The sequence below is a fragment of the Lissotriton vulgaris genome, chromosome 5, assembly GCF_964263255.1.
Source record: "Lissotriton vulgaris chromosome 5, aLisVul1.2, whole genome shotgun sequence".
In the NCBI taxonomy this organism is placed as follows: Eukaryota; Metazoa; Chordata; class Amphibia; order Caudata; family Salamandridae; genus Lissotriton; species Lissotriton vulgaris.
This window is the reverse complement of record NC_141693.1, coordinates 1,278,427,790-1,278,451,404: the sequence shown is the minus strand read 5'-3', so window position 1 is coordinate 1,278,451,404 and position 23,615 is coordinate 1,278,427,790. Positions and strand designations below refer to the sequence as shown.

Genomic DNA, 23,615 nt, shown 5'->3' with positions numbered 1-23,615 from the left:
ACCACCTAAGAATAAAATACATTTAGGGGTATAAACAAGAACACATTACCCATGATGCATGAAACACATTCAGAGGAGTAGTAAAGGAAAAACACATGATGCTTAAAAACATTCAGAGGTGTACGGACAACCACCTAAGTATCACACAGCGTTTAGGGGTCTAGGAAAGAACACATTACCCATGATGCATAAATATACATTCAGGAGTAGTAAAGGGAAACACATGATGCATAAACCTACACATTCAGCGGTGTTAAGAACAAAGCACATGATGCATCACAAACACATTCAGAGGTGCAGCGCTAGGAGACACATGACGCCTAAAACATTGAGGTACAGCGTAGGGAAAGAAAGACAGATGATGCATAAAAACATTCAGAGGTGCCAGAACATAACTCAATAACGCAAAAACACCTTAGCAATTACTATTAAAAACATAGAAATCACATTGTGCAGAAATCACATACCAGCCCCCATCTAATAAAGGGACTAAAGAGCCCTGTGTCCAGAATGTCAGGGCGCGCTGCCAAGCAGCGCCAGTCAGGGGTGCGCCACTGGCGCAAAACCTAAACGTAGCAGGTGCCCACTACTTGTTGGGCACCTGAGAACATCCCAAAACCTAAACGGTGCAGCTGCCCGCTAATTGCTGGGCAGCTGAGAATCAAAAACTGCGACAGGGTCCTCACTGACCTTTAGGCGCAAACTGCGCCCACTGCTGGAGCCACACAGGCTCTGGACATCACACATGTTCAACGTTGGAGCCACTCTGGCTCTAAAAACACTGGTGTCCCCCAAGAGCCTCACTGGGCTCTAAACATCATGGGGGCGGTGAGCCCCTCTGGACTCTAAACAATGAAATGCCCAATTTTTGGAGTCCCACTCGGGGGACTCAAGAGATAATGGCTCCCAGAGCCCTCGGGGCTCAAACAAATGCCACAGAGCCTCTCTGGGCTCTAAATTGTGAATGCCCCCGTGATCGTTGGAGCGGCCTCTGCCAACTGGGGCCGCTCTGAGGACAAAGATTAAGACGCCCCCTCACTCACCGGGAACTCGCTGGTGCTGCACTTCGGTCTCCCGGCTCCTCTCCGGCAGCGCAGGCTCCACCAGCCAGACCGGGGCTCTCCTCTACCGGGGCTCCCGCTTGGACATGGGAGCCCCGCAACAGTCGCGAACTCCCTTCAGCACGGGCGGCAATACGCGGCATTACCCGGGCCCCCTCCTGGGACCTGGGACTCTCCTTGCAGTGTGGCACAAGGGGGCGGGACTTCCTGCGGCCACTCGGGGAGTCGGGGTAGGCTCCCAGCCTCCCCACGCAGTCCCCGCTTCTTCCCAGACGGCGGAAAGGTTCTCCGGTCTCCCTCTTCCTACGGGAGACCGGCTAAGCAGGCATGGCTTCCCCCAGGCAGAGGGGAAGCAGAAGTAAATAAATCTCGGTCCCGCCCACAGTCAGGCGGCTGTGGGCCGAACTTCCGGTTTTGCGGCCATTGTCCGTCCGGGTGCCGCGGCGGTGAAACGAAGGGCAGAAAGGAGGGGCGGGCACCCTCGGTATTACAATAAAATATACCAGCGAGGTGGGCACTCGCAGAGGGGCATATAAACTGGAGAATACCAGTCCTATAAAAATAAAGTGCACACGAAGCACTCGGGGGGGCACACCAAGGGCAGGAGCGCTTCCCACACAGGATAACCGCAGCGCTCTGCCAGAAATCAGGATAAAAGCGCCAACGAGGCGCTGGGGAGCCTAGAAATCACCAAAATACCCCAGAAAGGACCCCCACAGCAAGGAGGGTCCCAGCAGCTGCAGGGCATTACAGGACAAGGCTACAAATCAAGTCTAGGGACAAAGAGAGGGAGCACCATCAGCTCCTATGCAGGAAAGTCCTCCAGCCTCCAAGTCCATCAGATATCCAGGGGCTGGGCAGGGCTCAGGGAGGCAAGCCTTCCCCTGAGCCCAAGCAGCAGCACGCCCCTGGCAGGATTCAAGTCAGAAACAAGAACATTTTTAGAGTGTCACAGCACCCTCTTTACACCCAAAATCCTTTGTCTAAAGGGGGCAGGCAGTGTGAGAACCAGCTAGAACTGGTTATAGGGAATTCCTTTCACTGGCCAGGCTAGGGACATCAGACACACCCCAGGGGGTGGAGCCAGCATTGTGTGGGGAAAACCCAGACCCATTCAGGACCCACCAGACGGTCAATCCACAAGCAGGCCCAGGCTCTCTCCTTTCTCACATCAGCATGCTACACACCCCATTCACCACCGGGGCAGACCCTCCCAGACTCTTGGAGCCAGGCTCACCAGCCAGCCTCAGCCAATCACACGCCAGACACAAATTACACAAATATGCCAACTTCTAAAAGTGGCACTTCTACACTAGACACATTCATGCCGCATATATCATTACGCAGCATTCAATCTCACGAGTTCGCACATACCAAACTCGACCCTGCACTCCCCACACATCAGGAACTACCATGGGCATACATATTCCCCATTCATTCCTATGGGAGGGCAGGTCACTCACCACACATACACAGAGAGCTCAAGCACTTTACACTGTACCACAGTGAAAAAGTGCGCAGAGGCCTAAAATCACCACCACCAGGTTCCAGAAACAGGCTAGGAAAAAGCAAAACGTCTCGGAGAGAACCTACCAAAAGGGCCGGGTCCAACAGCGGCTTTTTTGAGGAAACAGCACATATTAGTCTATCCTTACCTAGACGACTGGCTTCTCAAGAGAGCGTCTCCCACTCTTCAGCAACAACATTTCATGCAATGTATTCATCAGTTGCATCGGCTCGGTCTGCATGTCAACTTCAAGAAGTCCATCCTCAATCCAACACAGAGGATACACTATCTAGGTGCAACTCTGGACTCAGTCAACGCAAGAGCGTATCCTTCGGAGGAGAGACTATCATCCATTCTCCTCAAGTGTCAGACTCTCTTGAAGACACCCCAGCCTACGGCCAGGCAGATTTCCTCCCTACTGGGGTCTATGGCCTTGTGTATTTTTCTCGTTCCAAACGCCAGGCTTCACATGAGACCTCTGCAGCAGGCTCTGGAGGATCAGTGGTCCCAAATCTCCAATCGATGGGAGGACAGGTTGTCAATACCTCTGTCAGTCCGACTCTCCATCAGATGGTGGTTCATCTCATCGTGGGAGTCCCTTTTCAAGAGGACATGCCTCAACAGACTGGTGACGGATGCGTCTCTTCAAGGATGGGGCGCTCATATGGGTGAGTGTGGCTCACTGGTTAGAGCGGCAGACTCTGAAGCAGAGATCAGGCCCGGGGCCAGGGTTCAAGTCCCGACGCGGCAGGGTCTTGAGCTCAATGTCCTTGGACTCGATAATTCTCGCCTCAGCGCCTACTCTAATCATGGGTCCCACGCTGCAACTCTGGACAATAGCTTGCTTAATCTCCACAACGGGCCCTACAACACTGGGATGCCTGGCTTCACCTTGGGGGTTCCCAGGAGGGGCATCTCACAGGGAGAGCCAGGAAGGGTTCCCCAGCGTTATACAGCGCCAGGACGCCCCGTTGGGGCAGCTGTGCGCTTTACAAAATACACTACATTTTACACTACAGCCTTACAGATCCAAGGAATGTGGTCAGAGAAAGACCAACTATACCACATAAACATGCTAGAACTTTAAGCTGTACATCTAGCTCTCAAAGCGTTCTTTCCGCCCATAACATCGACCTCTCTTCTTGTTCAGACGGTCAACACAACAACGATGTACTACCTGAACAAACAGGGCGGAACAAGATCCAGACCCATCTCTGGAAGCACAGGCAATCTAGAAATGGCTTCTGGCACGAGAGATGAGAATATCTGCAGTTCACTTGCCGGGCGTCCTCCATGTTCAAGCGGACGACCTAAGCAGGCACTTCACAGAAGCACACGACTGGGTGCTAAAACAAGAAGTGGTACAAGGCATCTTCCACGACTGGGGAACACCAGACGTCGATCTTTTTGCGGACGCAGAAAACGCAAAATGATGCGCCTTCGCCTCCAGGTACCCGCAACCACGGTCCAAGGGGAATGCTCTGTGGGTAGACTAGAGGCATTACTCTACGCCATTCCACTCATTCCCTTGGTGATCAGGAAGCTGTACGAGGCCAAGACAGACATGATCCTGGTTGCTCCAGATTGGCCTCGTCAGTGGTGGTATCCGGACCTTCTTCACCTATCCAGAGTACCACACAGGAGGTTGCCATGTCATCCGGGCCTGCTGACCAGGGCGAGCGGCAAGGTGTTCCACCCCAAACTGCCGTCCCTGAGGTTAGCAGCATGGCTCCTGTGTTCATCCAATACGGACATTTAGGCCTCGCACAGGACTGCATGCAGTTTTTAAAAGAGGCTAGGAGAGCTTCTACAAGAAAGTCTTGTTTTTAAGTGGACGCGTTTTTTCATGTGGTGTTCTGCTGAAGGTCATGACCCTATTCGAGGTCAAGAACAGGTACTGTTGCCATACTTACTGTCTTTGACCAAAGCAGGTTTACAGTATTCCTCCATAAAAGTTCACCTGGCAACAATAACAGCACATAGAAAGTCTCCCACTCCGGCTTCTTTCCTTAAATGTCAGTTGTTAAAGATTTCCTGGAGGGCCTCAATAAAGTCTATCCTCCTGTTAGGGCCCCTTCTACTCCCTGGGAGCTAAATGTGGTCCCATCTAATGTAATGGGCCCCCCATTTGAGCCCATTCATAAGGCTTCCCTGCTACACCTGTCATGGAAGACTGCTTTTCTCGCGGCAATCACTTCTGTGCGCAGGGTAAGCGAGATACATGCCTTATGCTCTACAGAGCCTTCTCTCGTTTTTTCATGCAAATAGAGCGGTGTTACGGACTCACCAGAGGTTCCTCCCTAAGGTGGTCTCGGATTTTCACATTAACCAGTCAGTCACTCTTCCCACTTTTTTGCCAATCTGGACACTCTGGCTGAGAGAGCTCTGCACTCTTTAGATTTAAAACGAGTGTTGAAATTCTACCTTGATAAAACAAAGTGTGTACGAAAGTCTGACCAGCTGTTTGTGAATTATGGTCCGTTGAATACAGGTTTTCCTGCCTCTAAAAGGTCCATTTCCAGATGAATAGGGTCATGCATTTTGTATCTTATCAGTTGGCACAAAAGCAGCTCCAGGGCACATTCTACAAGAGGCAAAGCTGCTACAATAGCAATGCTTAGGAATGTACCAATTCATGAAATTTGTAAGGCAGCTACATGGCGTTCGGTTCATAACCTCGCACGTCATTACTGCCTTGATTCTGACACTCAGGTGGATGCTCAGTTTGGTCAAGAATCCATGAGAAATTTGCTTGGGTAATGTCTGTTTGTAAACTGTTTTGGTAGGCTGGTATTCACCCGCAGGGTATGGGGATGGGCTTGCTAATCTATTCAGTGCTTATGATTATTGATGAGTATCCCCTGGAAGAGAAGGATACGTTACTTACCTGTAATCCTAGTTCTCTTCCAGGGGTATACTCATCAAAGTCATAAGCAACCCTCCCTCCTCCCCGGAAGAAAACCAGGCCTGTATATGTACCTGTTACCCATGCTGTGATTACACTGTTCTAAAAGAACTGACCTAACTGTCACCTGTGGTGCATGATCGGAGCCTGGAGGTCTTAAAGGCACTGCGCCAATTTTCCAATGGTTTTCTATGCAGCCTGTCTAGGCTAAACCTGCCTCTATGATCCTGCCTGTTACCTTTGAAAATAAAGGTTGTGTGTTTCAAAGAAACTCAGGGCAGTTTTCTTTTTACATACATCATATATGGTGACGTATATGTCTTTATTTGGTCAAATGTAAAAGTTTTACATGCAATAATGGCAGTTTTGGAGCCTAATACAGTGTTTTTCAGGCTTCATATGTATATGAGGAGGATTAGCTATCATTTTTAAAGACACCTTTAAGATAGCAATGATAGAACAGAGCTCTACCCCTCTTTTGGAATTCATGATATTCAAAATTAACCTGACCAGCAATATCTCATGGAAGGGCGCATTAATATATCGCCCACCGGGACAGAATCCAGATTTTGCTCTGTCTCTTCTGGAATTACTGGCCCCCCATGTTAGAGCTAAGGAGGACTTTTTTCTCCTCGGAGATTTTAATATACATATGGACAACCTTGAAGATCATGAATCAATACAATTAACAGCAGATCTGTCCAATCTTGGATTAGAGATAAAAAAATAGTGGGGCAACTCACACAGCAGGTCACACCCTTGACTCTATTTTTTCCAACTGCACTAAAATCAGGTGCCTCCCTGCTACAGAAATCCATTGGACCGATCACTTTTTGATTGAGTTCTATCTGGCAGGACCCACCAAACGACAATCCAGAACACCACCTCCTCCTATTTTTCGTCGCCAATGGCATAAAATATCAGTTGAGAATCTGCGTGAACACTGGCAACAACCTCAGTTCACCGAAGTAGACTCAGCTGAAGAGGCACTGGAAAAGTACAATAAATCTCTTAAGTTAGCTATCGATTTCTCTCGCCCCGTTAAAACTTCATAAACAGTACCCTCCTACTAAACAAGAAAAGTGGTATACACTTGACCTCAGGAAAGAAAAACAGAAATGTAGGAGGTTAGAAAAAGCATGGAGGAAATCAAAAAATGAGCAAGAAAGGAAAATGTTTTTAGAAGCTCAGTCAAAGTATTATAAAAATATAAAACTTGCAAGGAAAAATAATTTATCCCTACAACTAGAAGAGGCGGGAAACTGTCCGAGGGAATTATTTAAAATCTTGCTAAGTTTTGTAAAACCATCAGCTAGTGAGAGCCCTGACGATGCCTCACAGACATTGTGTGATGAGATCTCCATGTTCTTTGAGGACAAAATAAATCTGATTTATAATACAATCCTGGCTTCACAAGGCACAGTAACAGGCCCCTCCCCCCATGTGCACTCCCTGCACAGACTAAAAACACCTTTCTTACTATTCCACCAGTTAGTGATTCAGATCTCCCACTCCTCATTAACCACATGAAAACTGGCTCCCCGAATGATCACCTTCCTGCTAAAATGGTGGCCCCTTTGATTTCCATCTTGGGGCCCTCCATCCAGTCAGTTATGAACACCTCACTGACGAAAGGACAAGTCCCGAGGGAATGGAAGATAGCGGTGGTAAACCCTATTAGGAAGAAGGCGGCTTCCCCCTGGACAGACCTGTCCAACCTTCGGCCCATCTCCCTCCTACCCTACATCGGTAAGATGACGAGAAGCACGTTAACACCCACCTATTGAATCACCTTGAAGCAGCAGAAGGCCTGGACCCCTCTCAATCCGGGTTCAGGCCAAACCACAGCACCGAATCGGCCCTACTAGAAGTGACCAATAACATCAGGTTGACACTGGATAGTGGGGGGTCTATGATTCTGGTGCTGTTGGATTTGTCTGCTGCTTTCGATACGGTGTCTCATGAAGTGCTTCTCGACCGTCTGAGGGGTGTAGGGCTGGGAGGGACGGCCCTGTCTTGGGTTGAAAGCTTCCTTTCCTGCCGCTCTTAAGAAGTCAGGCTGGGCTCCCATAAATCCATCTCTAGGGAGCTCACCAGGGGTGTGCCACAGGGCTCATGCCTTAGCCCCACATTATTTAATGTGTATGTGGCCCCCCTGGCCGACTTAGAGAGGCCATATGGGTTTACCCCGATATCCTACGCTGATGACACCCAGCTGCTGTTCCCCTTTAAAACTTTCACACCTGCCCTGCAAAAATCCTTTGCAGAAGGCATGAGGGCTGTGTCATGTTGGATGGCTGAGAACTGCCTACAATGCAACGTGGGCAACACTATGGTCTGGGGAGTGGTGGCCCACAGAATTAGGACCAGTTCCTGTCCCAAAGCAGACTGTCAAAAACTTGGGGGTGTTATTTGACCAAGCCTTGACTTTTAAACATCATGTCAACCAAGTTGCGGGCACCTGCTTTAGAGCCATCGGACTATTGAAAAGGGTGTTCCCCTATATACCCGATAGTCACAGGAAAACCCTAGTCCAGGCACTATGTTATGTTATGTTATGTTAAAATGGGACTTTTATAGCGCAACGGCTACTCCAAAGGAGTGTCCCGGCGCTTTGAGCTCCAGACCAAGGAAAAGAGCAAGAAACATAACAATAACAGAACGGGGCCCAAAGGAGGGGATAAATTATCCAGCAAACAACCAGGTTTTCAAGTCTTTCCTGAAGACAAGCAGATTTGCGGTGTTTCGCAGGGACAACGGTAACGAGTTCCATAGCTGAGGAGCAAGGAAGCTAAAAGACCGGCCGCCTAGCCGAGCCTTTTTAATGCGTGGTACCCGAGCCAAAGCCAAGGCTTCTGACCTGAGGGATCGTGCAGGTCGATAGAAGTCCAGCCTCCTCTGGAGATACTTGGCGCCATTACCATGCAAGGCCTTATGGGCAAGGGTCATGGCCTTAAACAGTATCCTCTTCCGCACCGGAAGCCAGTGGAGGGATACAAGGAGATTAGAGGCGCTAGTGCGACGATGAAGGCCAAAAATGGCACGCGCAGCAGCATTCTGGGTGACCTGCAGACGTTGGAGGAGATACTCAGGCAAGCCCAGATAAAGGACATTGGCATAGTCCAATCTGGACCCTATAAGGGCCTGAACAGTGATCCTCCGATGTTGCTCCGAAAGAAGGGGAAAAAACTTGCGCAACATTCTGAGAATCCCGAAGCATGTTCCCGTAAGAGTGGAAACCTGGGATTTGAGCGAAAGCTCGTTGTCAATTTTAACTCCCAGGTTCTTAGCCCACTTAGAGGACTGTGTGGGAGGGAACATGTCGGCAGGCCACCATCCTTGCCAATCTGGTTCTGATGGGCATCCGAAGAATAGTATTTCAGATTTGTCCGAATTGCACTTAAGGCTGTTGTGTGAAAACCAGCTAAAAACAGCCCCAAGGCACTCACGGATCCTTTCTCCATCGAACTCTTCGCTCTTGCGACAGGTGAAAAGGAGCTGAGTGTCGTCAGCATAAGAGACGATCCGGGCCCCATAGGACTCCGCCAATGTCGCCAGAGGGGTCATAAGGATGTTAAATAGAGTGGGGCTCAAAATAGAGCCCTGAGGCACTCCGACTCCCAATGGCGGCATCTCGGCGGATCCGGGTGGGACCCAGACCGTCTGGCGGCGGTTGGCCAGAAAGGAAGAAAACCAGTTGAGCACCGTCCCCCCTAGCCCGATGTCACGGAGCCTGGTGAGGAGATCCTCATGGGGGACGGTGTCAAACGCCGCCGACAGGTCTAGCATAACTAACATCACCCTGCCTCCCATGTCCAGCACCTCTTTTACGATCTCCGAGACTTCCAGGAGCGCCGTCTCGGTGCTTAAGTTGGAGCGAAAGCCCGATTGGGATTCATGAAGTAAATCATTAAGACTCCAGGAAGTTGGAAAGCACGCTGTGCACGTGCTTCTCCAAGATCTTGGTCAGTGCTGGAAGGAGCGAGATTGGCCTGTAGTTGGAGGGTGCCTCTGGGTCAAGATTGGGCTTCTTAATCAGAGGGATGACCATGGCTTGCTTCCAGGTCTGGGGCAGAAAGCCCTCGCTCAGGGATAAATTAAGGATGGGATTGGCTATGGGGTTGATAGCATCTGCCATTTTTGCCAGAAATTTTGCCGGGCACGGATCTAATGGTGAGCCCGACTTAAGGTTCCTCATCAAGGCTAAAGATGTGGCAGCCGAGAGGGGAGGAAAATCAAGCAGAGCTGGGCCTGAGGGAGACAGAGAAGCTGTCTCGATCGGCACCGCAGACACATCATCTGGGGCTCTCAGCGGAAATGAAACCTGGATTTGCCTAATTTTGGTGGTAAAGAAATTGGCAATAGTGTTGGCCCAGGTCTCCGCTGGGGCACCCTGAGTGGAGATGAACCGGGGGCTAGTGAATTCGCGCACGATTGAGAAGATCTCCTTGCAGGAATTGGCAGCATCGTCAATCCTTTTGGCAAGATACCGTTTCTTGCTCTGAAGGACTAGTTCATGGTATGACTTCATCATGGTTTTATACCGTTGTTTGGCCTCGGGCTCATACTGGACTCTCCAAGCCCGCTCCGCCACTTTACATTGCCTACGGGCATGGGCTAATTCCTCCGTGAACCAGGGGGCAGAAACCCGTCGAGCAGCGGACCTGGGTGACTGTAAGGGAGCGAGCTCATTTAATCTGGCAAGAAGCCAGGATTGCAGGCTCTCCAGATCTTTCTCCAGGTCCCCAGTACAAGCCACAGGGTGATCAACCAGAGCATGTGTGAGCACTAGTGATCAGTAGATTGGACTACTGCAATGGCCTTCTTCTGTCAACTAATGAAGGCCAATTAAACAAATTACAAGTAGTCCAAAATACGGCGGCGAGGTTAGTTCTCAATGTTCCATCTAGAACTCCCTCCCGCCCTCTACTAGCTAAACTCCACTGGCTGCCAGTGCGGCAACGCACGAAGTTCAAAATCCTGTGTACCATTCATAGGTGCCTGATAGGAAAGGGCCCCAAATATTTGACTAAAGCTTTTTTACCCTATGTACCAGGCCGATCACTTCGATCGAGTAATCTTCACTTACTACAGGTCCCTAAAATAAAAAAATCTCGTCAGGGAGGTCGTGCTTTGGCACACACAGGACCCGTCCTTTGGAACTCCCTTCCCCTTCAACTCAAACTCATCACCAACCATTTATCCTTTAGCAAAATCCTTAAGACCCACCTTTTCACTACCAATTAATCAGCTTATGATTTACTATCTCTGTTTATGACCAGGCATGGGACAAATATCCTTATTCATCACAAGCGCAGAGATATCCCTTCGGGGATTTAGTCAGGCGCTATAGAAGCACATAAAATAAATAAATAAATGCATATTATCTATGTATATGGGTATTTATATGTGTATATATGTAGATATATGCATATTATTTGCTATTGCTCCGGGATCCCGCATGTGGGCGGTACTATTCAGTGCTTATGACTTTGATGAGTATACCCCTGGAAGAGAACTAGGATTCCAGGTAAGTCTTTCTGATATATTTGACTACTTTGCGGGCATTCACAGCAGTCATCCTCCAACTCATGCAGACTCTGAACTCCATTCAGTTTTACTTTTATTTTATTTTTCCCGTTTTGCGCACTTTAATAGAATTGCATTTGGCTTTATTTTTTATATAAGAGTTTTAATCTCTGAGACAAATTTTCCATATTTGGGGATCATAAAAGAAATAAGTGGACTCTCTTTACTTTTCTCTGCTCAAACCAGGGGTGTGTCCAATTTCTGATTTCTCTTCATATCATCTGCATCTGTGTGTAAAAGCTTAGCTGCTCAACATTGTAACTTACAAATGCACAAAAGTGTGACCACCCAATTGAATTTGAATTTGAATTTAAAACATTTGTAGAGCGCAGCGTATACCGTACGGTTTCTTGGCGCTAGTAGTTCGTTTGACACCTGAAGATAATAAGACCAGTCTTGGGAAGGGAGGGGCATTATACAGGGAAAGCTTGTTTGAAGAGAAAGGTTTTTAAATCCTTGCGGAACGAAAGATAATGGGTAGAATAGCGGAGGTGATCAGGGAGGGAATTCCAAAAAGTGGGGGCAAGAGTGGCAAAGTTGGTTCCGCCCCATTTTTTACGTTTAAAACGTGGGGTAAGGAGGAGGGACTTGGAGGAAGAACGAAGCTCTCTAGAGGGGACGTATTCCTTTAGTAATGAGGCAATAAAGGCAGGAGCAGTGCCTTGTCGGGCCTGGAAGACCATACACCCGGTCTTAAACAGGGAACGTTCTTTCACCGGGAGCCAGTGAAGCTCTTTGAGGAGAGGTGTGGAATGGTGGTACCGTGGGAGACCATAGACCAGACGGGCCGCCTGGTTCTGAACCAACTGGAGTCTCCGCAGGCTATATAATGGGATGCCGTTGTAGATGGCATTAGCGTAATCTAGCCTCGAGATGACCAGTGCAGCCATGATCACCTTAAGTGCCTGTGGGGAAAAAAAACGGGAAACAGAGCGGATAGTGTGAAGGGTGAGAAAGCAGGAAGATACAACGGTGCTGATTTGTGAGTGGAGGGTGAGCTGGTTGTTGATTTTAACCCCCAATGTTTTAACTGTGGGTGACGGAGAGGGGGGGGGACCTAGAGAGAGTGGCCAGAAATGAGAATTCCAGGGACTGGACGAACCACCGGTGAGAACCAGCTCGGTTTTGTCCGGGTTCAATTTCAGCTGGTTGTGGTTCATCCATTCCCTGATGAAGGTCATAGTCGACTGAAAATTAGAGACAGAAGAAGGGGAAGTAGACAGATCGAAGATGAGCTGGAGGTCATCCGCGTAGTTGTACACGGTGACCTCCAGCTGCTGAAGAGCAAAGATAAGAGGGGAAATGTAAAGGTTAAACAACAAGGGGGAAAGAGAAGATCCCTGGGGGACACCACAAGTGACAGGGATAGGAGTGGACGAGAAGTCACCCGACCGAACTGCCTGGGTGCGGTCCCTCAGGAATGAGGACAGCCAGAGCAGGGCTGAGCCCTCGATTCCCGCCGACACGGGACAATAAGATGGTATGGTCGACCGTGTCAAAGGCGGCGGAGAGATCGAGAAGCACCAGCGCCTGGTGTTTCTTGTTGTCCATGCCCGTCCTGAGGGTGTCCAGTACCGACACCACGACTGATTCGGTTGAGTGTCTGGGGCGGAAGCCGGCCTGGCGGGAAGCCAACCCACCGTTGGCCTCTACGTGGGCGCTGAGGACCGCGGTGGCATGGCGTTCCAGCACCTTGCCCAGGTAGGGCAGCAGGGAGATAGGGCGGTAGTTGGCTGAGATGGTAGGGTCAGTGCCGGTTTTTTTTCAAGATGGGCACTATAAAGGCTGTTTTGAGTGCCGGGGTCACTACTCCCTGAGCGAGTGAGTTGTTGAGAAAGGTGATGGGGGCTTCAGGGCAAGAGGAGTAAATATGTTGCAAGATACGAGCTGGACAAATGTCTGCCGGAGAGCCCGACTTGACTTTGTGGAGTATCTCGCGGAATGAGGCCTCAGTGAGGGGAAGAATAGAGGTGAGGCGATTGGGGACGGTGGGGGAAGGGGGGTCCACAAAAGTAGGTGAAGGGGGGGGGATGTTAGCCTTGATGGTAATGATTTTGTCTGCAAAGTAGGTATTGAGCTGATCGCAAAATGATTGAGATGGAAGGATTTGCGGAGAAGCTCTGTCAGAGTAAGCCAAGTTGTTAACTATGCTGAATATTTCTCTGGATTTATTTTCTGCTGCCTCTATTTTTAGGGAAAAATAGGTGGTTTTAGCAGAGAGAATAGCAATTTTGTAAGTAGCAAGTGATTTGAGATAGAGGGTTTTTGCTGCGGAGGAATAGTTTCTTCTCCACTGTCTCTCCGCCTGTCGGGCCGATAGTTTTAACTCCAAGGGCTTTCTGTTGTGACTCTTCAATACCTTTTCTAGAGTATGAATTTGTTTCAGCAACAAGCAATAGCTGGTGGTCTGATAGCCCAGTGTACCGCTCCCAGAATCTCCAACACCTACAAATGTCCCCACTGGCACCATACCTCCAACATGTTATCACACTAAAATGTTGCAGAGCTTAGTTGCCCTCTTATTCTCCCCTCCCTACTGCATGAAGCCCCACCACAAAGAAATAACACAATTGCGGACAACACTGATACATTTACTCAGAGGAGGTGGGACGTCATAAAATCTCAACCCATATCCTCACTCTGTGGAGTTCCTCCATTGGGAAACAAGCCACAACTTGTACATAGCCTTCTTCACACACTCTTATGAGGCCAAGGAATTAGTCAATTTGAGATAAAGCTACAAAAAGTGAATGCCACTTGAAGCACCTACTCCCAGCTAAATGTAAGGGCCTACACTTCCTATATGTTCTTTTGCCACTTTACCACTGCACGAGAGGCTCTCCCCTCCCTTGCCCTGTCAAATTACCCTCCCTAAGGTATGAAATTAAATTAAATGAAATGAAAATTGATTTGTAGAGCGCATGGCTGCCCTAGAGCTTCCCAGCGCTAAAAGAAACACAAAGCTACCAACAGCGTGCACCAAAAAGTCAGACGTCAAGATTGGATAAGTGGGTTTTCAGGGCTTTCCGAAATTTCCCCAGACTAGGTTCCTTCCGAATCGCAACTGGGAGGGCATTCCACAGCTGACCGGCATTAACGGAAAACCGGCGGCCACCAGCCCGTGCCCTCTTCGATCTCGGGATTGTCACCAGATTGCCATGGTCGGACCGAAGGGAGCGCAACGACTTGTAAGGGCGGATCAAGTCCCTCAGGATAGGGGGGCCGACGCCCTGAAGTGATCTGAACACAATGCAGAGGGACTTGAACTTCACTCTTGCTCGGATCGGCAGCCAGTGAAGGGCCTTAAGGGCAGGTTTGGCAGAAGATCTTTTTGCCGATCCGGTGAGCAGCCTGGCAGCCGCATTCTGGACTCTTTGGAGCGTATTGAGGGTTGACTCTGGGGCCGCCAGGAATAGGGCGTTGCTATAATCTAGCCTAGATAGAATAAGCCCCTGCACCAGAAGTTTCCTGGAGTTGGGCGGGAGTAGCGGAAGAATTTTCCGCACTGATCGGAGCAGGCCATAACAGGTCCCCGCAACCCTTTTGGCCTGTGTTCCCATTGACGGCTCCGGTTCGAACCAGACCCCCGGGCTTTTTATTGCATCCTTAGGGGAGGGGGGGGCACCCAGACAGGGGGGCCACATGGTTTTTGGGAGAGAGGTAACCGAGTTGCCCAGGAGCATCAGCTCCGTCTTGGTGCCATTGAGTTTTAGTCGGGAGCCTGACATCCAGGACATAATGCCTGATAAACAGGAGGCAAACTTTTCACCATGACTTTCTGAGAGAGACAGCGAGACGACCAGTTGTGTGTCGTCTGCGTAGGTCACTATTTTCACCCCGAAGGGTGAAACCACCTCCTCCAGTGGGGCCATGTAAACGTTAAAAAGCGTAGGGCTCAAAGATGAGCCATCTACGGGACTCCACACTAAAGGGGGATAGGCTCAGATCTAGTGTTGCCTTCGCAGACCTGATAGACCCGCCCGCTCAGATATGAGGTGAGCCACTTGAGAGCCACGTCCCTCACTCCCATCTCGGCCAGACGTTGAATCAGGATACGATGGGCCACAGTATCGAATGCAGCGCTTAGATCTAGGAGGACCACAGCCGCGGATCCTCCTGAATCTAAGATGCATCTGGCCTCCTCCACCATGGCGATTAGGGCCGAGTTGTGATGACCTGTATCCCTGGGTTTACTGGTTCCATGTTGGAACCTGGAGTTTGGAACCACATTACACCAAGTTTCCCATTTCTTGTATTCCATGTTTGTCAGTTGTTAGCTGACTGTTGGCTGGGGCTGATTAAATATTACCTACTGAACTTTATCCTGTGTCAATCCCACATTATTACACTGGCGACGTTTGAGGATGGGATCCGCTCGTGAAAGACAGCCTCAACAACAGGTGAATAGCTGAACATAAGGAGAAAATCTCACGTGACAGCTGTGTCGGTGAAGGTAGTCTTATCATCATCTTCAAGGTTCAGCTGTGGCCCAGTGAAGAAAACACTGTGAAGGACGTTGAGATAATCGAAAACGCGACAAAAATCGGCAAAGGTACTCTTTTACTATGATTTAAGAAAGAAAATTTTAAAAAACGGAGTCTGTAGCTGACGTCGATTTTCGAGGGTGATCTCCCTGAGAAACAAGTCGATTTGTTTGAAGGAAAGGTGGCGGACATCTTTGATTGGGCGTGTTTCAGGAATGGAAAAGCAAGCGAGATAGCCCATAGAAAGTGATGCAATTGTTTGTTGGCGGCCATCTTAGGTTGGAAAAGGAAGAAAACAAGCTCAAATATCCAAAGAAAGAAGCATTTATTGTTGTGGCGGCCATTTTGACTTGGTTTTAGAAAAGAAGAAAAGAAAGCCCAATCTACTTTCGAAACAAGTCTGAATGTTTGTTATGGATTAGTGGCGGCCATCTTGGATTATTTTTTTTAATCGTTTTTATTCGTTTTTCAGTTATTTCAAGAGGATTACTACGGGGGAAGCAGCGCTTTGGGGCGTGACATTAAAAGGATAACATCTTCAGTAGTGAAGGGGGACAGAAGGTCAAGTATGGAAAACGAGTGAAAACGGGTGGAAGAAGAAACTCGGAGGAGCTTGGTGGACGAATACTACATTGAGGAAAAGGGTGAAAGAGGAAACTCTGAGGAGCTTGGTGGACAAATACTACAGTGAGGAACTTGAAGCCTGTCGACGGTAATAGGCACACCTTTTGAGGGAAGGGAGGTGGTACTGTGTTGATAAAGGTTTAAAGTGTAACAGGTGTAAAAGTTTTGAGTGGAATTGTGGCAGGAAAATGCAGAATGTTACTGCACCTCCTTTCTTCCTGATGGAACCAGGAGAACCACTGATTAGGTGGAAAAAATGGAAAAAGATATTTGAAAATTACGCAAGGGTGTGTGGTGCAAATTTGAGTGGTGAAAGGAAGCCTGCTTTATTGATGCATTGTTTGGGCGGCGAAGGCCAAGAGATTTTGGAGACTCTTCCGGCCATTCCTCAAGCTGAACAAAGAGGATTGAATGAATATGAGGTGTGTGCTAGGCAGTTGGATTTACATTATCTTCCTAAAGTGAGTACAATCATGGAGATCTAGTGTTTCGGGTTAAGAGAGCAGGGTAAGGAAGAGAGTGTTGAGGAGTACATTACTGCTCTAAGAAAGTTGGCTTCAAGTTGAAAGTTTGGAGGTTTAGTGGAAGAACGAATTAGGGATCAGTTTGTTTTGAGATGTGTGAGTGATAAGATAAGGGAAGAGTTGTGGCTAAAGGATGAACCTGCACTTGAAGAAGTTGTAGGCATTGCAAAAAGGGTTGAACACATGCTAAAATGTGTTGGGGAACTAAGTAAGGAGAAAAAGGATGAAAAACCAGATTGTTCATCAACACAAGAAGTGGTGTGTCAAGCTGTGAAGAGAGAGGATGAGAGGAAGAAAAAAGTGGTGTGTGAGGAGGAAAGGTTGAAAGGGGAGGTTGACGGTGGTATTTCTAAAATACAGTCAAATAAGAAATTCACAACTCCTTTTTAAGGAACCTGTTATAGATGTGGGAGATATGGGCATATGGCAAATGCGAGAGAGTGTCCTGCCCTTAAGTTCAATTGCGATGTGTGTGGCAGAAAGGGACACATTGGTAGAAATTGTAGAACAAGAGTTGGGAGTTTGTTGAGTTGGTCTCATCAGGCAAGGTTGGGTGTGAGTCTTAATCCAAATGCTCATCCTGTTATTCAAGTACAGGCTGTAGACAGTGTTGAGACCAAGTTTATAAAGAACTATAAAGAGTTGTTCAGTGATAAACTAGGATGTATAAAGGGTTACAATCACAACATCAAGCTGAAGTTGGGTGCGGTGCCTGTTGCTGCTAAAGTAAGGCGCATTCCAATTTGGGTAAAGGATGCTGTGGGTAAAGAGATTGAGAAGTTGTTGGCGACTGGAGTTATACAACCAGTAGAAGCAACTGAGTGGCTGGCACCAATTGTGGTCGCGAGGAAGCCTAATAATGAGATTCGGCTGTGTGTTGACCTTCGTGCTTTAAATAAAGAGGTAATAATTGACAAGTACCCTCTGCCAAACATAGAGGAGTTGGTCTCTACGTTAGATGGGGCATGCTATTTCACCACCTTAGATATGGCTTCGGCTTATCACCAAGTTCCGCTAAAAGATGAGTGTCAAGAGCTTACTAGTTTTATTACACCAATGGGTGCATTCAAGTTCTTAAGAATGCCTTTTGGGTTGGTTTCGGCAGCCTCAGTATTCCAGAGAATTATGGAAGATCTGTTCAAAGGAATACCGGGGGTAAGATGTTATCAGGATGATGTTCTCATTTCTGGTAAGAACGAACAGGAACATGATGAGAGGGTTTGCCTTGTGTTGAAGAAAATGTTGGAAGTTGGTTTAACTCTGCGTCAGAGTAAGTGCAAGTTTGGTGTCAATGAGCTAGATTATTTGGGCCATCACATCTCAAGGAAGGGCATATCTCCAAAAAAGGATCTTGTTGAAACTATTGAGAAATTGAAGGAACCATGTTCAAAAGAAGAGGTTTCATCATTTTTAGGCATGGCAGAATTTTACAATAAGTTTGTCAGAAATTTTGCAGATAAGACTGTTAATCTGAGGAAGATCATGTGTAAAAATTTGGTGTTCAATTGGACTGAGGAGTGTAGCAAAGAGTTTGATCAGGTGAAAATGGATCTTAGGAATGCACCAAATTTGCAGGCGTTTGTCCCAGGCGATCCGACGTTTATTGTAACAGATGCTAGCGGTAAGGGTCTGGGTGCTTTGTTGTTACAGCTGAGGAAAGACAAGGAGGTCCTAATAGCTTGTGCTTCGAGATGTTTGAAGGGGGCGGAGTTGAATTACTCTATCATAGAGAAAGAGGCGCTAGGTATATATTGGGCTGTGAATAAATTCAGGAAATTTGTTTGGGGTTCCTCCTTTACCGTCAGGTCTGATCACAAACCACTAAAGGAAGTGTTTGAACAGAAGGGATTAGACTCCATCTCAGCAAGAATAAGGAGATGGGTAATTTCTTTGCAGGAGTTCATGTTCAAGTTTGAATATATCCCAGGGAAAACTAATGTCTCGGCAGATTGTCTGTCTAGGTTGGTGGATGTTGTAGAAAATGTAGAGGAAGCTTTGGTTGACGATTTTGAGGGTGATTTAAAGGTGTGTGATGTTACCTTGGGGGCGGTGAAGGAAGGTGCTTGGAGAGAAGAGCTGAGTTAGGATGTGGAATTGAAGGAAGTCATTAAATTGTTTGAAGGTTGTAGGACTCGTTCTTTAAGGTGGAGAGGTGTGGCTCACTGGTTAGAGGCGGCAGACCCGAGTGCAGAGAACGGCCCGGGACCAGGGTTCGATTCCCGACGCGGCAGGGTCTTGGACCAGGATCAGCGGACTGATAATTCTCGCATCGGTGCCTACTCCGACCAAGGAGCACACTCGGCAACTCTGGGCATTAGCTTGCCTCATCTCCACAACGGCCCCACACAAACGCCGGGGATGCCTGGTTTCACCTTGGAGACCCTCAGGAGGGACTATCTCACAGGGAAAGCCAGGACGGGTTCCTCAGCGGTCTATAGCGCTACGAGGCCTCCGGGTAGCAGTGCGCTTTACAAGACACAACAATTTACAATTTACAAAATTAAAGAAACCGTGGTCTTTGATTGCTGATGAGTTGGCAGTGGTAGATGGTTTACTCATGAGAGGCACTACGTTAGTTCCTCCTGTCAATCTCAGAAGTGTTTTGGTGGACATGTCTCATGAGGGTCACTTGGGTATTTCCAAGACGAAAGAACGCATAAGAATGTACTTCTGGTGGCCAGGTATCGATTTGTTGGTGGAACGTGCTGTGAGGGATTGCTCTTCTTGTCAGGCAAGTGATAAAGTTTTGAGGACGATGTCTTCTCCTATGGTTTGCAGGAGGTTGCCTAGGTCCCCCTGGGATGAAGTTGAAATAGATATTGTGGGGCCTTTACATGGTGAGCATCAAACTCCATTTATGTTGGTTTTATTGGATTTGTATTCTAGATGGGTTGAGGTTAGTTTGGTAAGGGAGATTACAAGTGAGTCTGTTATTTCCTTTTTGGAGTCTGTCTTTAAACGTGAAAGTTTTCCGAATTCCATTCTCTCTGAAAATGGGCCACAATTTTGTTCTGGGAAAGTTGAGGAATATTTCAGCAGGTGTGGCACAATCCACAAGAGGATTTCTTTGTATCACCCTGAAGCAAATGGTGCTTTGGAGAGACTCAATAAAACTTTGAAGGAAAGCATTCAATTGGCAAGGGTTAACAATTTGGACTGGAGAAAAGATTTACAGAACAGAATTTCGGCATATCGTTTCTCTCCCCACTCTACCACCGGAAAGACTCTGTTTGAACTTTTCAAGGGTAGAGCACCTAACACTTGTTTGTGTCCTGCATGGATGGTTGCAGACAAGGGTGTTAAAAATAATGGGGTGGGTGCATGGAGAGAAAGGGAATTGAAACTTCAGAGGAAAAGGAAAATGTATGTGGATAGGAGAAATTCTGCTAAGGACTCCAAGTTCGTGGTGGGGGAGGTTGTAAAGATCAGGGCTCCTGTGGGATGTCAAAACTGATCGAAGTTTTCTGTTCCTAGAACCATTGTGAAAATTTTCAAGAATGCTGTAAAGACGGAGGATGGTCGTATCTGGAACAATAGTCGCGTTTCTCATTTTGGTGGAAAAGGGAAATGTGATGACATTGTTGCTGTTCCTGATCTGCGTCCAAATTATTCTCGCAAGAGTGTGAGAGTATGCAGGCCTCCTGTTCACTTGCGTGATTATGTCTAGGTAGTTTTGTTGTTACTTTTCCTTTTCTTTCTGTTGCCTACTTCATTGCTTGACATGTAAACCTGTTTAATGTTTAAGAGGGAGAAGTGTGATGACCTGTATACCTGGGTTTACTGGTTCCATGTTGGAACCTGGAGTTTGGAACCACATTACACCAAGGTTCCCATTTCTTGTATTCCATGTTTGTCAGTTGTTAGCTGACTGTTGGCTGGGGCTGATTAAATATTACCTACTGAACTGTATCCTGTGTCAATCCCACATTATTACACAAGTCAGTTCCCTGCCCGGGACGAAAGCCCGTTTGAGACCGTCGCAGCAGGTCATTGGACTCAAGGTAAAGTGATAGCTGCCGGTTGACACATTTCTCAGCGATCTTGCTGAGGCCCGGCAGTAAAGAAAGTTTGACAGGTCTGCGGGATCGAGGCCTGGTTTTTTTTAATAGCGCCTTTACCATCGCCTGCTTCCAGCTAGGTGGTACTACGCCCTGGTTGAAAGAGGCATTTAGCAGGGCCGTTGCGGGGGCGGCAATGGTGTCAGTAAACCGCTTGAGGACATGGATAGGCATGGGATCAAGGGGAGAGCCGCTCTTAAGGGCGGACAGCTCGGAACAGAAAACCTCCCTCGAGATAGGTATCCCTTGCATGCATGCACATTTAGATAAACTAGAAGCCGTCCAGTTTGCAATGTTACTCTCATTCTTGCAATGGTAGGCAAGGCTGGGGTAGGTCTTTTCTCATATACTTACCTTAGTCTGTTAAGTTTGTCATCCTACATAAGCACTCACAATAGGCTTTTCCTCTACACTTTTGCTAGCTATCTATTCCTTGCAGGGCACACGTCCTAAAAAATAAGTGAGGGGACTAACCTAGATAGTCTGTATGCAAGTGACATCACGGCCATGACATCACGGAGCATTGCATTACATGTGGAATTACCGGAACTGACATTTTAGGAAGTGGCATCACAAGCCACGACTTTAATATTTACATGTCATTTAACCCCTTCCATGCTGGTGACGAACCCCAGCCGTCATGCACTACGGTGCTCGTGTGCTGATGACGGCTGGGGTTCGTCATGGCCCGCCCCTGTTCGTTTGTTTATCGCACGGGGGCGGAAACGGGCCAGCAGGGAAGGGGTTAAAGTGCTCTGACACCCTGCTTTAGGATGTGTAGCTCTATACAAGAAAAAATAGTGGTACTTAAATTATTTCAATGGCTCCTTAGGGGCTATATAAATTACATTTATTTTGTGTAAATACTGGGAGAGACCAACACAGTGCATGCATATCTAGTAAACAGATCCTGAACAAAGTGAAAAACTTCCTCCGTTAAGTATGTGTGATGTACTAACCTCTGTTTCCCCTCTACTGCATGTGTTTCTAGTTGTGAGGCTCCTGACTGCTCCCAATCATGAGACCGAACAAAAAGAGGCCTTGCGACCCCTCAAATTCGCCCTTTGTTGTGGTCCCAGCAGAAGTCTAAAATAGGAAATGCCCATCCCCGCCTGCACGTTGTTACTTATTGCATATGGAAAGCAGACAACGTGCAGGCGCTGCTGAAAGTGTCCCAGTGTTTGGAAATTATACCGGGGCGAGTGCAGCACATTTAGTAGGGCTCAACTTCTCTGCAGTGTGGACGGCGTTCACCCTGTGAAAATAGTGGGTCGACGCCGTCCACCCGCATGTACCCCCGACTCGTGCCCTGATTCCGTGCTACCTTTAACGTCTTAACATTCTTCCTGTAACACGTCAGTGCAGGTAGCCAAAAACAAAGCCGTAATTAAGACTTGGACATGTCAAAAGGGCTATCATGCCAAGCTATTAGCAGAGTAAATTATGCAAATATTAGTAAAAAGCATCCCAATTGTTGGAACTTTGTGCCAGAATTACCTCTGGCTTTCCGCACTTCCTGCATTAATTATCTAACAGGACATGCCCAATCTTATAAGCGCACTTTTAAATGATATGAATACCAATGATTTTATTTAATTCTGTCTCATTGTTTGTTTAGAATCTGGAAACGTCTGCCAAAGTGGAGATCCCTGTAGGTGTGTGCACCTCCTCTGAATCCCAAAAAAGACCAGCAACCCTTGTGGATGGGAAAGCTAAAAAAGCCTGTCTGGAACCATGATGGTGTGAATGAGGCTTTGTTCAGCGTGAATGGCCTTCATATTTTTTGCCACCCGAGACAAAGCCTGCTGTTGGAAAATTAATAGAAGATTTCTTCTGACATGACTAAAGCGTAGCCAAAAGATTACAAGTTAAACATTGTACTATCTCTAGTTCTAATTGTAATATAATGCTGCTTTATGAAGCCACGCTTCGATTCTCGTTTCTCTTGAGAGTGCCTGTTCCTAGAAGAGGATGAAAGGCCATCTTTTTTGTTACCTGAACGGTGGCAAAAGTAGAGGCCCAGAATTTGAAGAGCGCAATGAATGTTACTAGGATGAAGCTCCCTTTGTTAAAATGCATAGGAAGCCTGCAATATGTGTAGTCACTACAGTGTAATTGTTTTTGTTATTGTTGGTTTGTCATATTTTTGTGTTTGTGACGTTTATTTAATAAAGTGTTTTTGAAGCACACTGAGAAGCGTTGCTGAATGTTTTGTACATGTTCATTTTTGTACTTCCTGAATCCTTAAATGAGCAGGACTATACTTTGTTGATGATTAGTATTCAGTTCTGGAGTGGATTATCTGCAGGTAATATTTTTTGCGAATTTTGTGGTGTTGTCTGTTTTAAAATAGCCATTAGATGTATTATTTGCTTTTTTAGTATGGCTCGGAAGGATAATTGCTGGAGCATATTGATCAATGGGCTTTAACCTTATACTGGAACACTTAGATGTTCGGCATTGAACGTAGTTAGAATGTGGATCATAGCCCAGGGCGTCAATATGACATGTACTAAAGTATTATGGTAGGACTCATCCATTGGGGAATTACAGACAAAAGAGAATTTGCTGGGTAGCAGAAATTAATGGAATACTGCTATTAAAGTCTGCCTTGATGTCATAAGCAATAACACATCATGAGGCAATCTGCTATTTGCTGTAGCATTTATTTTAGTGCGTATTAAATTATGGTTAATGTTACTTTCACACCTGGGATGACTGAAAAACGTTTGATGATTACATCAGTGGAGTCATGCTCATGAGTTAAGTATTTATCTGAATGATCGATAAAGAAGATTAATTTATGCATAGCATGTAATGACCTCATTACCGTTTCAGAGCACTAGTAAAGAATGGAAGATAT

At 47.3% G+C, this 23,615-nt stretch overlaps 1 protein-coding gene across 2 annotated transcripts in view; it reads left to right on the top strand.

The window, feature by feature from the left end:
• The window catches only part of UBE2T (ubiquitin conjugating enzyme E2 T), a 146,966-nt gene extending 124,025 nt beyond the window's left edge, over positions 1-22,941 (top strand). For both annotated transcript variants that reach the window (XM_086923129.1, XM_086923130.1), the window contains one exon: positions 22,371-22,941. In XM_086923129.1, the coding sequence (XP_086779255.1) occupies positions 22,371-22,490 (120 nt within the window). In that variant the 3' untranslated portion in view covers positions 22,491-22,941. The remainder of the gene's footprint in view (positions 1-22,370) is intronic.
• The last annotated feature ends 674 nt before the right edge of the window (positions 22,942-23,615 follow it).